General features: G+C 36.8%; 1 protein-coding gene across 1 annotated transcript in view; it reads left to right on the plus strand.

Annotated features, from left to right (window-relative positions):
- Positions 1 to 865: 865 nt before the first annotated feature.
- Positions 866 to 16,179, plus strand: part of LOC125236964 (E3 ubiquitin-protein ligase CBL-B-B-like) — a 178,127-nt gene continuing 162,813 nt past the window's right edge. Inside the window, exon 1 of the mRNA XM_048143881.1 lies at positions 866 to 1,611. Coding sequence (XP_047999838.1) covers positions 1,070 to 1,611 — 542 coding nt within the window. The 5' untranslated portion in view covers positions 866 to 1,069. The remainder of the gene's footprint in view (positions 1,612 to 16,179) is intronic.

Raw genomic sequence — 16,179 nt, forward strand, 5'->3', positions numbered from 1 at the left:
GCCTTTTTACACATAACTTGTTTACATATTTCACATTTATTATTAAAGTATTTTGATTGTTACAAAATTCCGCGTCGATAGATACCATTTGTTTTCACCAAGACGCACTATGCACTACACAATAACTATTTATTTACGCCATGTTTTTGCGCGCTCAACGCGCCGCCATGCCCCCATTCAAGGTCACGTTTCGGAAATTTATTATTTTTGGTGCCTTGGATTCGAGTAAAATGCCGAATATCAGCGTTTTTATGTTGGTAGAACTGTCTCACACTGATTTTATTCCAATCAGGACTGACAACACAACCGAATCTGACAAAGAAGTCCACCAATAGCAACACTACTCTTATAGACACGGTGTGTCCATAGGGCGCTACCCGCCAAAAAAAGTTATGGACACACCGTGTCTATAGGACGCTCCACGGGTTAATTTATCACCACTCGTTTCAAACTTCCTTTTTTCGCACTTGTATCGTAATGTACTAATAACTGTTTCACATCGTACAACGAGCGTTGGTACTGATATATTAATCAGACGCATAATAGAGTTGTTTTTCTTCTGATAGATATTTCTGTAAAATTGTAGGTAATACATACAAAAAAATACATTACGAAAAACCAAAAAACACGTCAAAATGATTTTTACTTTTTAACTCAATCCCAACATAAATGGGTAAATCGTTTAAGTCTTGCAACACCAAGTTAACCTCCTAACTGTAGTATGTTTTCTTTGTTTATGTGGTAGCTACGCTCTCACGACTCAGCCAATGACAAGCCAGATCCGAGTAGGCGGTCCTGCATTCTATTGGCTGACGAGGTCCACGCTCGAACTCGGTCACGTTAGAAAAAAAACAGGAGTTAATTCATAAATTTGTCAATTTGTCATACGCGTCGGAGATGTGTCAGTGGGTGATCGTTGCCGTGTACATATTTGTGTCGTAAATGTGGTGTGTTTCGGTGATAATGAGAAAACCTACGCTGGACACCATTATTATTAAGTGATGAATGCTTTTTAAGTTCAGTGTCTCGTTGTAATTGTTTTCATTTGTATGTCATCGGACTTGGCAACATGGCGGCCCCCCGTCAAAAATCACAACAGAAAAACATCTCTTCGATATTTTCGAAACTACACGGCGCCTTTTCCGGTGCCGTGTGCCCTACGAAGCTGGCGACGGATAAAAGAACCTTGAATAAGACGTGGGAGTTGATGGATAAAGTGGTTAAACTGTGTCAGCATCACAAGATGAACTTGAAGAATAGTCCCCCTTTCATTTTAGATATTTTGCCGGACACATATCAGAGATTGCGTATTATTTATTCTAAATATGAGGATAATATGCAGGCGCTGAATAGCAATGAACATTTTAATATATTTATTATAAACTTGATAAGGAAGTGTAAGCAGGCTATAAAGTTATTCAAAGAGGGAAAGGAAAAAATGTTTGACGAGAATTCTCACTATAGAAGGAATCTGACGAAGCTGAGTTTGGTGTTTAGTCATATGCTGAGTGAGCTGAAGGCAATGTTCCCGAACGGCACGTTCGCGGGAGACCAGTTCCGCATAACGAAGAGTGATGCAGCAGAGTTCTGGAAGACCAACTTCGGAAACAGGTTAGTAGAATTAAAACTATTGCACAAAACAAATGACATAAAGCACAGAGAATACAATAAAGGCGAAAGCTCAGAGAGAAACAGGAAATGGTAGTCAAACACAGCTTATTATTTTATACAAGTTAAACGTTCGTGAGACATATTCAAATAATTAATGAATCTACGGTTGTACTCACGTCATTATATCGCTATTGCTGCGACATGTTTTGGGCCAATTCGGAGGCCCCTTTTCAGGCATATAGAAGTTCCTGCGACGGCTAAATTCCGCTTTTTATTTTATACAAGAAGCCAAGATCTACCTAACAAAAAGGTGGCGTCCACCGGACAGTGCATATATTTTAAATAGGTAGCCCAATTTAAAAAAATCTGTAAGATATGTTATCAATGCCTGCATCTATGCCAGGAAATGGTCAATTATTATTAAGGTCAGCAAATCTTGTTTATAATGTTTTCATTCCTATGGCTAAAATTGCGGTAGACCTATATATATAACATTTAAAGGGTATAGTGCATTTGCCATCAGATAATATATTATCTAACATTTAACGTGTTATAATACAGTCAGGAGTCTCAGTTTGAGTCGTCGGCAACTCGATCCCTCCTTAGAACTTTTATACTCCTTTTTGCTGTTTACTTAAACAGAAAAGCAGGGGTTGGTACCGCGCATGTGACACTCCTTGAGTTGCAGGCATCTATAGGTTACTGGTTGACCATAGGTTACCTTGACCGCTTTCCATCAGACAGAACATATGCTTGTTTGCCACCAACATAGTATTTAAAAAAAGTCTCCATCAGATATCTGAGCGGCTGGGGGCGAGCACACTATGTCGCCTTGATAATAGAGGCATGAAATAAAACTATGGAAACGGATTAAATCGCGTATAATGAATTTAAAATACATCCCGACGTTTCGAACTCTTTACAGCGTTCGTGGTCAACGGGTGACTGAGGAAAAATTAAAAAGTGCAAAAGCTACCCACTTACAAGAAATATTAACGAACCATGACCACAAATAATATAGATTTCTAAGGCAGGTTCACACACTATTAATAAAGCTAGTTATACAATATTCAAAAAATTTTACCATTACTCTGTTAAAAAATAATTAACCAATTAATCTACACAAAATTGACAAAGAAACAAACTGCAAATGTCCAACACCATACAACACAAATGCCTCACAGCCTTCGTCGTGCTTGTTCTATTATCAGATGTACTACTGGATCCCAAGCCGGTGGTAAAGTAAAGCCATCCTCTCTATTAAAGTTTGGATATTTCTTGATCTCAATGGCCTCTCGCAACATTCTGGGTATATATCGCTTCTCCTTAGCGAGAACCAGAGGCTTGTCAAACTTTATAGCATGATTGACTTTATCCATGACATGTTCAGAGACTGCAGACCTTTGCCGACGGTGCTTGATATCCGCTATGTGTTCCTTCACCCGTGTGGAAATGCTTCGTTTCGTCTGTCCCACATATGACAGGCCGCACTCACAATAGAGGCATGTTTAGATATTTGTGAGCATGTTGACCGCTCCATTATATCTGATGGTTAATGTACAAATAATCACTATAATCAGTCTTCTAGTATGAAATATTGAGGTTACTAATTCAACCCCTGAAAAGAAAGACGTTTCAAACATGTTTTGTTTTTAACCCCCAGCGCGAAAACTATGGGGTTTATAAGTTTGACGTATCTGTCTGTCTGTCTGTGGCATTGTCACTCCCGAACAGGTGAATTTAGATTTAGTTTTTTTTTGTTTGAAAGCTAAATTAGTTGGGAGTGTTCTTAGCCATGTTTCGTGAAAATGACGGGGGTTTTTTCAAAATTTTAGCTTTGTGGTTATCGAAATAGGTATATAGACAAAATAAAAACCGGCCAAGAGCGTGTCGGGCCACGCTCAGTGTAGGGTTCCGTAGTTTTCCCTATTTTTCTCAAAAACTACTTAACCTATCAAGTTCAAAACAATTTTCCTAGAAAGTCTTTATAAAGTTCTACTTTTGTGATTTTTTTCATATTTTTCAAACATATGGTTCAAAAGTTAGAGGGGGGGGGACGCACTTTTTTTTCCTTTAGGAGCAATTATTTACGAAAATATTAATATTATCAAAAAACGGTCTTAGTAAACCCTTATTCATTTTTTAATACCTATCCAACAATATATCACACGTTGGGGTTGGAATGAAAAAAATATCAGCCCCCACTTTACATGTAGGGGGGGTACCCTAATAAAACATTTTTTTCCATTTTTTTTTTGCACTTTGTTGGCGTGATTAATATACATATTGGTACCAAATTTCAGCTTTCTAGTGCTAACGGTTACTGAGATTATCCGCGGACGGACGGACGGACGGACGGACGGACGGACGGACGGACGGACGGACGGACGGACGGACGGACGGACGGACGGACGGACGGACGGACGGACGGACGGACAGACAGACATGGCGAAACTATAAGGGTTCCTAGTTGACTACGGAACCCTAATTAGGATTACTAACTATATAACAATTTGCAGGAAAACAGTGTTAGTTATAGTTATGTCATTTGACATACTTTTAACCTCATAACTACAAATAGAATGAGTTTTTCCTTTAAAATTACTGAAAAGAAAATGTATCTTGTTTTAACAAACTACAAAATCATTTATTCACCAAACAGGCCACTTTTACATGTCAACATTACAGAGTGTTCATTAAAATTAAATAAATTAATATCATCATCATCATCATCATATCAGCCCTCTATCGCCCACTGCTGAGCATAGGCCTCTCTTCTAGTATGCCACTTGTCCCGGTCCTGAGCTAGTCTCATCCAGTTGTGACCCGCAATTTTCCGGATGTCGTCCACCCAACGAGCCAACGGATGCCAAGCGCTTCTTACATCTGTGAGTGGCCACCATTCTGTAAATAAATTAATATAAGTATTAACAACTGAAAATATTAATTCAAAGTAGCTGGTATTGTCAGACATTTAATTCTAACTCTGTGCATAATTGTCTTCATATCCATACTATATAACTTAGAAATATGAAGCCGAAGGACTAGCCTTACTCAAATTAATCACATTGTACAGAAACCCACTTACTTTTGCAAATATTAGTACTATGTACAGTCGAGTTCATAAATCGAGGGTTTACTGGTGAAACCCGATAAGTCGAGCATACTGGTTTTTGAAATGTGCAATTTCCACTATTTTGTTATTTCAAGGACAAATTGTCTCGAAATATGTGTACATTTCTTCATCTTAATTTGTTACAATATGGTGAAAAAATGTACACATATTTATGAACTTGACTGTATTATAGACATTTCTGGATTGCTAAGGTTATTCAATAATTCTGTTATGTTGTCACTTGTAGTAATTAGTAGTAATTATCTATTTCAAAGTAAGTATGTTCCTACAAATGATGAAAATATTTACTCCACATAGAACATTTATCCTGATAGCCCGGGAACCCAACCACCACTGGAGGAGACCTTTGCCAACAGGCACACTGAAGTACGCGACTTCATTTAAACAAACAACCAATAACCTAACCACAAAATTAAAATTTTGAAAAACAACCGCGACATTGTAGACCGGTTTTCATGAAACATGGCTAAGAACACTCCCGACTAACTCAGCTTTCAGACAAAACAAACTAAATCTAAATCGGTTCATCCGTTCGGGAGCTACGATGCCACAGACAGACACACACACAGACAGACAGACAAACACACAGACAGGCACGTCAAACTTATAACACCCCTTCGTTTTTGCGTCGGGGGTTAAAAATACCAGACAGAAGAAGAGGCTATATTATTATTTATTTATTCATAAACGATGTTACTATGTAGACATTTATTGGTAATTAGCATTAAATAAATAGCAGTAAGACAGGGCGACCCGCTGTCTCCCAAGCTCTTCATAGCAATTTTAGAGTCTATAATACAAAAATTAAATTGGGGAAGAAAAGGACTTAATATTGAATGGAAATACCTCAGCCATCTGCGTTTCGCAGACGATTTAGTTCTTCTATCAGAAACCAGTTCGGAACAGCAACATATGATTAATTCGCTTAATGCAATCAGCAAACAAACGGGACTGGAAATGAACTTCACTAAAACAATGGTTATGACAAACAGTGAAAAAGAAGACATCATGGTGGACAATGAATCACTCACCTACACGGAACACTACATTTACCTTGGCAAACAAAACACCTGGAAGAAATACTGGAGCCTAAAGGAAATATTTAAGAGCACTTTGCCAATAAATGTTAAAACAAGAGTCTTCACGTCGTGCCTACTGCCTTGTTTAACATGCGCTTGCCAAACATGGAAAATGACCACAAATGTAAAGAGGAAACTAACATCTTGTCAAAGGGGTATAGAACGTAGCATGCTAAACATAAAAAAAATCCAAAAAATACGTCATATATATATACGGGAAATCACAAAAGCGATGGATGTAATATCCTTTTCGCGAAAGCTGAAATGGAAGTGGGCGGGACACGTGGCACGCCTACAAGATAACAGATGGACTAGAAAAGTATCTTCCTGGAAGGGTCCTATAGGAAAACGTCGCAGGGCACGACCTCACACAAGGTGGGTAGACGACATCATCAAAATCGCTGGCCCTTCGTGGATACAAGTGGCCCAAGACAGAGAGATGGAACCGTTTAGAGGAGGCCTATACCCAAACTGGGGTTTTTGCAACAGAACCGAACCATTAGAGAAAAACTGTAACACTAGATGTATTTACTTTTGCAAGAAATAAAAGGCTTTTTTATTTATTTTTATTTAGCATTAAATATTTTACTACCAAATATCAGCAACGCAGGCTTCGTCAAGAGCAATCATAAATCAGCAACAGGAGTCGTACTTACACACAACTTATTTAATCCATTTCCATAGTTTTATTTCATGAGTAACAATCGCGGTAACCAAAGACAATATTACTATCTACATAGAAAAGAGCCATAACTCATTAAGAAATATTTGTGACCCTTATACCGGAATTCGAAACCAGGACCATGGCTTAACACTATGGCTGTGCTCAACAGGTAGGGTAGGGTCAATAGTCATACCCCCTTATTCATAAACGTACTTTAAAGTTATCAAGCCGATAAAGCTCCTTTGTCCCTTTCCGACGTATTGGTGTGATAGAAAAGGACAAACGAACTTTATCGGCTTGATAACATTAGAGTACGTTTATGAATAAGGAGGTTAGTATACAGTTGGCGTGTAGTTACCATACATGATGCAGTTGGATTGCAGTCTGTTGTCTCAGTTTCAACATACACCATTACACACCATATTACACCATACACCATTTTAAACAATCTGAGTAGACATACCACAGACCTCATTTCTCAGTTGCATTGGACACAAGCATAGCTAATAACTATTGTTTTTAAAAACAAATAACACTAAAATCAACACGCTTGTGTTATTTGTGTGCTCAGGTGCTTTCTGCCAGCACTCCTTATTTGAACATAACATTCCTGGGTGCCTAGCCTACCTCACAATTGCGTACGCTATTAAATAGGCGTCTTCTGGACGAGTTTACTCCATCGTAGGCCACGTCTTTGCCTTTGGCTAGTCTGTGGCCAAAAGTAAGCCCATTTACAATAATAATAATAAAAAAAAATGGGAACACCTTACAGTTTACACGGATCAATTTAGCCCCAAACTAAGCAAAGCTTGTACTATGGGTACTAAGCGACGATATACATACATACTTATATACATAGAAAACATCCATGACTCAGGAACAACTATCTGTGCTCATTACACAAATAAATGCCCTTACCGGGATTCGAAGTTTCGAACCCAGGACCGCGGCTTAGCAGGCAGGGTCACTACCAACTGAGCTAGACCGGTCGTCAAATTAAAAAAACTGTATTATTTTGTAAGTTGTTTTGTGTTTTACTTGTCATAATCATATTATAAAACAGCCTAAGAAGAAAAAATAAATAAAGAAAAAAACTATATTGAGAGTCTGAGACAAAACATAATTTGTTGTGCTTAGTTAAATATCAAAGTTATTAAGAGTTTTGAATGATTCACGGTTATTTTCATTAGACTTATATTGAAAAAAGGTAATCACGGTCTATATCCCGGTCAATATAAGTCTAATCAAAGTTATTTTCAGTTTTCCTGCTAAAAGTAAAAGAAGATTTAAATAATTGATTTTGGACAACATAAATTAATTAAAATCAATGTATTGTTAATATTTATCAATTATTTTTGAAGCGAAGAGTTATTTACGGAAAAACTTGAATTTACATTTATGATATACTTTACATTACATACATAAACTCATAATGTTCATAGAAATAGTCATTGATGATGACAGACCACTTTGCCATCGCAAATGCCCTGCAGGTGCAGAATGGATGCAGAGTTAGCGTGGTCCGACTATACAGAGTGTAACAAAAATGGTGGTGATCCGTTTAAGGGCGTACTCAGTATCGTATTCTTATCAGGAAAAAGTAGAAGAAAATTTTTTTTTCGCAAAAAAAATTTTCACTTTTGTATGATTGGGCCGGGCCGCGCGAATCGGTCGAATCTCCATACAAAGATAAAAAAATTTTTTGCGAAAAAAATTTTTTATCCTACTTTTTCCTGATGAGAATACGATACTGAATCCGCCCTTAAACGGATCACCACCATTTTTGTTACACCCTGTATGTTCACACATTAATACAATTGTTTCATTGTATGGTAGAGAAGGATTTGATGAGAATGCCTTTTTGATTGTGATTATAGTTCTTTAGTATTAGACAGTTTAATCACTTGTTTCAAAGACAAGTTAAAAGTAAAGACTGTCGGTTCGTTATCAACTTATCATGAATGGTAATCACAATCATGAATTATCGCATTGTCGAATGAACTTTCGCCTGTTATTTTTTCAGGCCGATACCTACACTTTTAAAATTGTGCTGACGGTTTCAATTTACTACTGCAATTACTGTTTTTTTTTTTTTTTTTTATGGGATAGGAGGCAAACGAGCAGACAAAGTTACTATTATAGTGAAATGAAATATTGATTTAACTTAATCATTTACAGAAAATTGGTTTTATGAACCAACTTTAGGCTGCCACATACCCACCACACACACACAGCCTGTTCCACGGAAACTAAGAAATACATTTTTAATTTTAGCATTAACGAAATAAGGAAAACTGACGCACTTTCAAGTCTTTCAACTCACTAGGCAGGGCTCGGATACCGGTTAAATATTCAAACCGTTATCATGTACTTGCGGCAAAACCTTTAAATTTCGTTTTCGCTCGAAAAACCGCTATTTTTAAACCGGTTTTTAGGGGAACGCTTTCATAAAGGTTTCGTTCGATTAACCGGTTTAGAACAAAATAAACCGGTTTATTCCGTAGCATGATAGATAAACCAAACAAAAAAAGTCGACAAAGTCGTTGTGTGAACGTAGGTATTTACGCGGCGCCAGTGCGTCTTGCCGTTCGTCGAATAAACCGGTTTATTTCGGTTAAAATAAAATTCTCATAACGTTCGCGTTCTTTACAAAGTTCGGAGTAAAATCGAAATTTAAACCGGTTTTAACCGGTAAAAATAAACCGGTTCCGAGCCTTGTCACTAGGTGTTGAAGGCGATTCGTCTTCTCGTTTACCTATTTTTTTTTACTGGTTTTACGTGAGATGGCGCCGTTAAAAAAATCACGAATATCACTGTAAAGAGTTCGATACTCGTCATTGTTCATCGGTCTCTGCCAATACGTTTACATCATTCCGAACAATTATTATGTAATACCGAAGTTTTTTTATACATTCTATAGTAATTGCATTGCAAAGACATTGTTCTCACATGTATTTACAGTTCAATGCACGTGGGAAAATGGGAAAACTGTAAATGACAAAAAAAACGAATTGCAACAACGATTGACAGAACATTTTAACACAGAACACTGGCTCCATATACACGGGAACGAAAAACACGAATGATTTTTACCACGCATTCCTAATAATAACTAGTAATAATCTAGCACAACTTGCCTAACAATTTGTCGCGAGTTTCCATACATTTGTCGCGGCGGATAGGAGCAGAAACCTTCTTGTAAAATTCAGACACAAAAAATGTGTATTTTAGTAATTGATTTTAAAATTTTGGCGTAAAATAATATTACAACGACATAGTGCTTCCAACTAGCACCGTCGTAGTCTTTAAGTGCAGCCAAGAAATACCTACACCTTTCTGTCGCGTTACTCTGTAGCTGTACTGTAGGATAAAGCTAAATATAGCAGGGGTATAGGGGGGGGGATTTATATCAATGGATATAAATATCCGATTTTTATCAATTGTTTATAAATATTGCAAAACAAAAATGGTTTTAAAAAATGTAACATTGTTAAAAATATAGTTTTTTTTGTGTTTTGTTACTGATTATTTACTAAATGTTATGTTTTTTAGTAGAATTTTCCTTATTTAAAGTTGTATTCATAAATAGTGCAACAAAATAATAATATGCCTTCCATACAAAATTGATATATATCAAAGTTGATATATATCCGATATATATCATAAATATCCGATATTTTGATATTTATTATAAATATCGGATATTTTCGAACCCTGAAATATAGTGTATTTTTCAAGTAGGTATAGCATCAAATAAAGCTGTCAAAAAAAGATTTCAGTAGTCAAATTATTGTACTGAAAAATCTAATATTTGTAGCAATTTTTGCTGAAATTACTGATCTCTAATTTTATAAGTGTAAAAAAGGACACATTTATAAATAACATCAATCAATAATAATGTTACGAAATATTAAGCGCTGTTGACATTAATCCAGACATCAAATATATTCATTTGTCCGAGCGATAAACAAATATAATCGTATAATCCCTTCGTCCTACCCAGAAAGGGTCACAAAAATTCATTGTTCACTCTGCCACAGATTACATAACAGGATTAATGATACAGATACGATAATCGTTAACAAAACATGTTCATCAATTCGTTATTTCGTATCATGAATCATTTGCTAAGTTTGGGGCTAGGTTGTTGATCTGTGTAAGGTCTAATTCAATTCAATTCAATTCAAAATATCTTTATTCATGTAGGCCTAGTTACAAGCTCTTATGAATAGTTCATTACATATATATTATGATCTTAATCTAACCTAATTATCAGAGCAATTTATTGTTGTAAATTATTGTTCATAATAATATTGAGTCTATAATATACAATTTCATATAAAATAATCGTTAAACAAAAAATATATAATTAGGTATATGTATATATAAAAATACATGTCTAGAATATTTCTAGGAAAAATCCAATGTCCAAAAAAATACAATATTAATTTCATCAACAATAATAATAAACGTAAAAATAAGAAACCATTTCGAATAACAATTAATCCCACGTTGTTTTATCATTCATGTAGTCTTGTGTTGTATAATAAGCTTTGGAAATGAGTACACGCTTTACATGATTCTTAAATTTATTAATTGACAAGTCAGTAATATGATTCGGAAGTTTATTATAAAATCGAACACAATTACCCATGAATGATTTTTTAATTTTACAGAGCCGTGTGAAGGGCACCGCGAGTTTATGTTTATTTCTAGTATTTATATTATGTACATCACAGTTTTTCTTAAAATTACAAATGTTTTTATGTACATACATAATATTCTCATAAATATATTGACAATGCACTGTCATTATATTAATGTCCTTAAATTTATCTCTAAGTGAGTCTCTATGGTTCATTTTATATATTGCTCGAATAGCCCTCTTCTGCAGAATAAATATGGTATTTATCTCTGAAGCACTGCCCCAAAGTAAAATACCATATGACATAATGCTGTGAAAGTAACTAAAATAAACTAATCGAGCTGTTTTCACGTCTGTTAACTGACGGATCTTGCTCACTGCAAAAGCTGCAGAACTAAGTCTATTCGAGAGGTTAACAATATGGGGACCCCACTGAAGTTTAGAATCTAAAGTTATACCAAGAAAAACTGTACTATCTACCAGTTCTAATTCCTCATCCTTCACAACGACACTTGTTTGCTCATTCCTTACGTTACTATTAGTGACAAACTTAATACATTTAGTCTTTTTTTCATTTAATAATAAATTATTAGCATTGAACCAGTTCACTACTTTAGAGATAGCATTGTTTACATCACTGTGAGCTTGTTGCTGTCGTTTGAGTTTGAAAATAAGTGAGGTGTCGTCTGCAAACAATACTATATCATGGTGGGTCTTTACAAGGAATGGCAAGTCATTTATGTAGATAAGGAACAGGAAAGGCCCCAATATTGATCCCTGTGGTACACCCATAGAGATCAATGACCCAGTTGATCTCTGTCCATTGACATCTACCCTTTGTATTCTACCATTTAAGTAGGACTTGAGTAAATCTAGTGCTGATCCTCTGACTCCATAATAATGTAGTTTCCTGATCAATGTTTCATGACAAACACAGTCGAAGGCCTTAGATAAATCACAAAAGATACCTAAAGCATCTTGTGACTCCTCCCAGGCATCGAAAATATGCTTAATTAGCTCAACACCAGCATCGGTTGTCGAGCGACCCCGTGTGTGTGTGTGTGTGTGTGTGTGTGTGTGTGTGTGTGTGTGTGTGTGTGTGTGTGTGTGTGTGTGTGTGTGTGTGTGTGTGTGTGTGTGTGTGTGTGTGTGTGTGTGTGTGTGTGTGTGTGTGTGTGTGTGTGTGTGTGTGTGTGTGTGTGTGTGTGTGTGTGTGTGTGTGTGTGTGTGTGTGTGTGTGTGTGTGTGTGTGTGTGTGTGTGTGTGTGTGTGTGTGTGTGTGTTTGTGTGTGTGTGTGTGTGTGTGTGTGTGTGTGTGTGTGTGTGTGTGTGTGTGTGTGTGTGTGTGTGTGTGTGTGTGTGTGTGTGTGTGTGTGTGTGTGTGTGTGTGTGTGTGTGTGTGTGTGTGTGTGTGTTGAAGCCAAATTGCTTATTATGCATTAAATTATTAACGTTAAAATGTCGTACTAATTGAGAAAGAACTAATTTTTCAAATATTTTACTGAAAGTTGGCAGCACAGATATTGGTCTAAAGTTAGTGGGGTCAGAGTGGCTGCCGGATTTAAATAAAGGAGTTATTTTGCTATGTTTCATTAGATCAGGAAACTCGCCGCAGTCAACACTGTTGTTGAATATAACTGCTAAGTCAGGCGCTACAACCTCAACTAAGGATTTTACGGCATGGACGGAGACCCCCCAGAGGTCACTAGTTTTTTTGACATTAATTGATTTAAATGCCTTTACTATATCTGAGGTACAAACATGTTCAAAATAAAGGTCTCTACAACACTCAGGAACGTTTTCCTCTTTTAAATACTAATTAATACTTAAAATATGCTTAAAAAATAATTATTTCAAAGGGACCTAGCAAAATCAGCTGCTTATCGTTTGACAGCCAGGGTTGCCAGCCTTAAGATAAAGCTTACTGATTCAGTAATAGCATATTCACTCTTGCATGACGTTTGTCTGTTAAATGTGTTGATCCAACTGGCCCTAAAACTTCATCACACAAAATATATCTCAATGTGTCAAACAAATAGGACTTATATGCTAAAAATACGAAGGAAAAACACTTCGCAAATCATCTGTGCATCCATGTTTGTAAATTACACATGTCTGAGCAAAACCACAATAAACAAACAAATAATATAATAGTTAATGGAGTTGACATTGAGACACAGTGAACATTAACGATATCCGTGTTTGTTCGAGTGGCATATCTACAAACAGTAAACACGTCTAATCTATACTATTTCATTCATAACACGAACATGAATGAAAGAGATTACCCTCTATAACCTGCTAAACTTGTACGTGATAATGATAACATATCTAACGTTATCGGGGCAATTTCCTTTCAGGCTCGAGTAGGAAAAAAACAGTGTTAAATGGTTGTTTTCCTTATTTTTTTTTCCAATACAAGCCAGAATGAGATAGCTGAAAGACCTGGGTACGTAGCCAAATGCACAAACTCTTATAATAATTATCAATATCTGGGCGACCGAGCTTCGCTCGGTTCTATTTTAATATATCTCGTCTTTAGATAAAAAAAACTCTTATAAATACAAAAACAAAACAAAAGACAAAAAACAAAAACTTAATTTCTGGCCGGGATTCGAAACCCTGACACCTGCGATCTATCAGCGTACATTAGACCGACCTCGTACGACTGAGCTAAGCGGAATCGATGCGCCCGCGGCGAAATTAACGACCATATTTTACGTTTACTAACGCGAAAGAAAAACTCATGAAAACTCGAAAATTCGCGTTTTCCGGGATCTAATCTAAGGCTACGCTAGATCGATTTTTCACCCCCGAAAACCCCCACGTAACAAATTTCAGCGAAATCGTTAGAGCGGTTTCCGAGATCGTCGGTATATATACATAAATAAATAAATAAATATACAAGAATTGCTCGTTTAAAAGTATAAGATTATCGTAGCTGGCTAATAACTAACTACACTCTAAAAAATGAAGACCAACTAAGAGCAGTTTTCTCTTAGTTGACGTGAAATTAATCACTATAATTACGATTTTATATAATTCAATTAAAGCTGATTACTAAAAACAACAAGGGAATGTATGAATGTACTTAACTTAGGTGTTTTGTTATTCCTAACCATTGTACACCTTGAATCAATTATTAACTTGTTAGGCATAAAAGTAAGAGCAATCAAAATTACCTTATTTGATTTGTTTAAGATCTCTTCAGGCTCGTATGAAATCAAGATGCTTGGCTACGACTATCAAAATATTGATAGGAAATTTTTTTTTAGAGTGTATCTCTATCGCTTTTCCGTATTGGCGCGACAGAGCCAGACTGCATTCCGGCCAGCGTCTAGCGTCAACGATTGTTATTCTGCTAGGCCGCCGGAAATGGCACAAACGCTCACGAAACGAAACGCTCGTAGTAAGGTCCGACCGAGAACGATATTTTTGTCTCGGCCGAGAACGAGACCGACACCGAGATTCAATTTGATTCTCGGCCGAGACCGAGACCGAGACCGAGAATTTGTAAAACATTAAAAAATATGTCATTTTTACAAAAATATGTTTTCATAATCGAAATTCACCTATTAACCAGGAAACCAAGAGAATGTTGGGTCCTGCTTAGTGTTTGGTTCCGTAACTGTAACTACCCAAACCTACCCGCACTCCTTCTACCGTAGCAAAATAGACTACGTCAGTGACAAAAACAACTATACGGCTCGCCCGGTGGTAAGCAGTCGCCATAGCCTGTAGAGGCATGCAATTTCAGAGGTTTTACACGAGCGTTTAATACCCTGATTTTTTGTGACTTTTTGCAAGAAATCATAAAACAGGTTGTCGAATCGTGTTTTCTACGGGTAGTTTTCCAGGTTTTCCTTGAAAGTCTTTACTTAGCTTTATTTTGACGTATTTTTAGGCACATGATTCAAAGTTAAGGGACACGAATTTTTTTTGATAGCGATTATTTACAAAATTATTTCAAAAACATGACTATGAAAAACCCATACTTACTAAAAAAACTCAAAACAGCATCCACAAAGCTCAAAATTTCGTCCGATATTCCGTAATTCGCCATTTCTATCATGTAAGGCAGGTATTATTCTAACCTGATGCTTTGATTTTTCGCGTCGTCGTTGTCTTCCACACACATCAAGTTGTCGTAAATGTTTTACACTCTTTTATAAATTATACCTAGGTATTTGTTTGTTTTTGGCTTAAAATATCGATGCGAAAACGGGCGATGTAACAAACTGAAAGCTAAAAACCGGACGCGAGTGCGCAATAAATTCAAAATCGCAGTCTCGGTTTTGCCGAGAATCTCGGCCCATTTGGTCGAGAACCGAGACCGAGACCGAGATCTCGGTCGGACCTTAGCTCGTAGATATCTATTTCTATCGCTCGTGCGTATTGGCGAGACAGAGCCAATCTTTCGCGGCGTTTCATTTTGGTTTCGCGTCGCAAAAATGCCATTCAGCTACAGCTCCTGTTCCTCGTTTGCCTCATTTGTACACATATCATAAAAAAATATCTAATACAGTTTTTGTCCCATCGGCGGAAAGTCGCCAGTCTGTCGGTGTTTTACAGGTTGCACTTCAGGGAGTGTGCTCAAGAGTTACACGAGCTTATTCCACCGTCCCCATTCTACCATCGGACTTTTAGACGCACGGCCGGTTTCCTTACTTGGTAGATATTCTGCGAATTCACACGAAGCGCCTTGCTTCTTCTTTTCTTTCGCTTTGCGCACTGCCTAGGAGTGGAATTCCTTGCCGCCGGCTATATTTCCGAGCTCATGTAACCCGGAAAACTTCAAATCAAGAGTGCACAGGCATCTTCTGGGCGAGCTCACTCCATCGTAGGCCACGTCTTTGCCTTTGGCTAGTCTGTGGCGAAGAGTATTACCAGAGTAGTACCATTTATAATAATAATAAAAAAAGGTTTAATGTACCTATTCCTTTTTCGCGTTAATATGTAAATCCATTATAAACTGCCTACAGACCGTATCACTTCTTATCAATCGCGTCTTAACAGTTTCCTGCTTGTTATCGATTCATTCATA

Source organism: Leguminivora glycinivorella, chromosome 20 (assembly GCF_023078275.1).
Source record: "Leguminivora glycinivorella isolate SPB_JAAS2020 chromosome 20, LegGlyc_1.1, whole genome shotgun sequence".
NCBI lineage: Eukaryota > Metazoa > Arthropoda > Insecta > Lepidoptera > Tortricidae > Leguminivora > Leguminivora glycinivorella.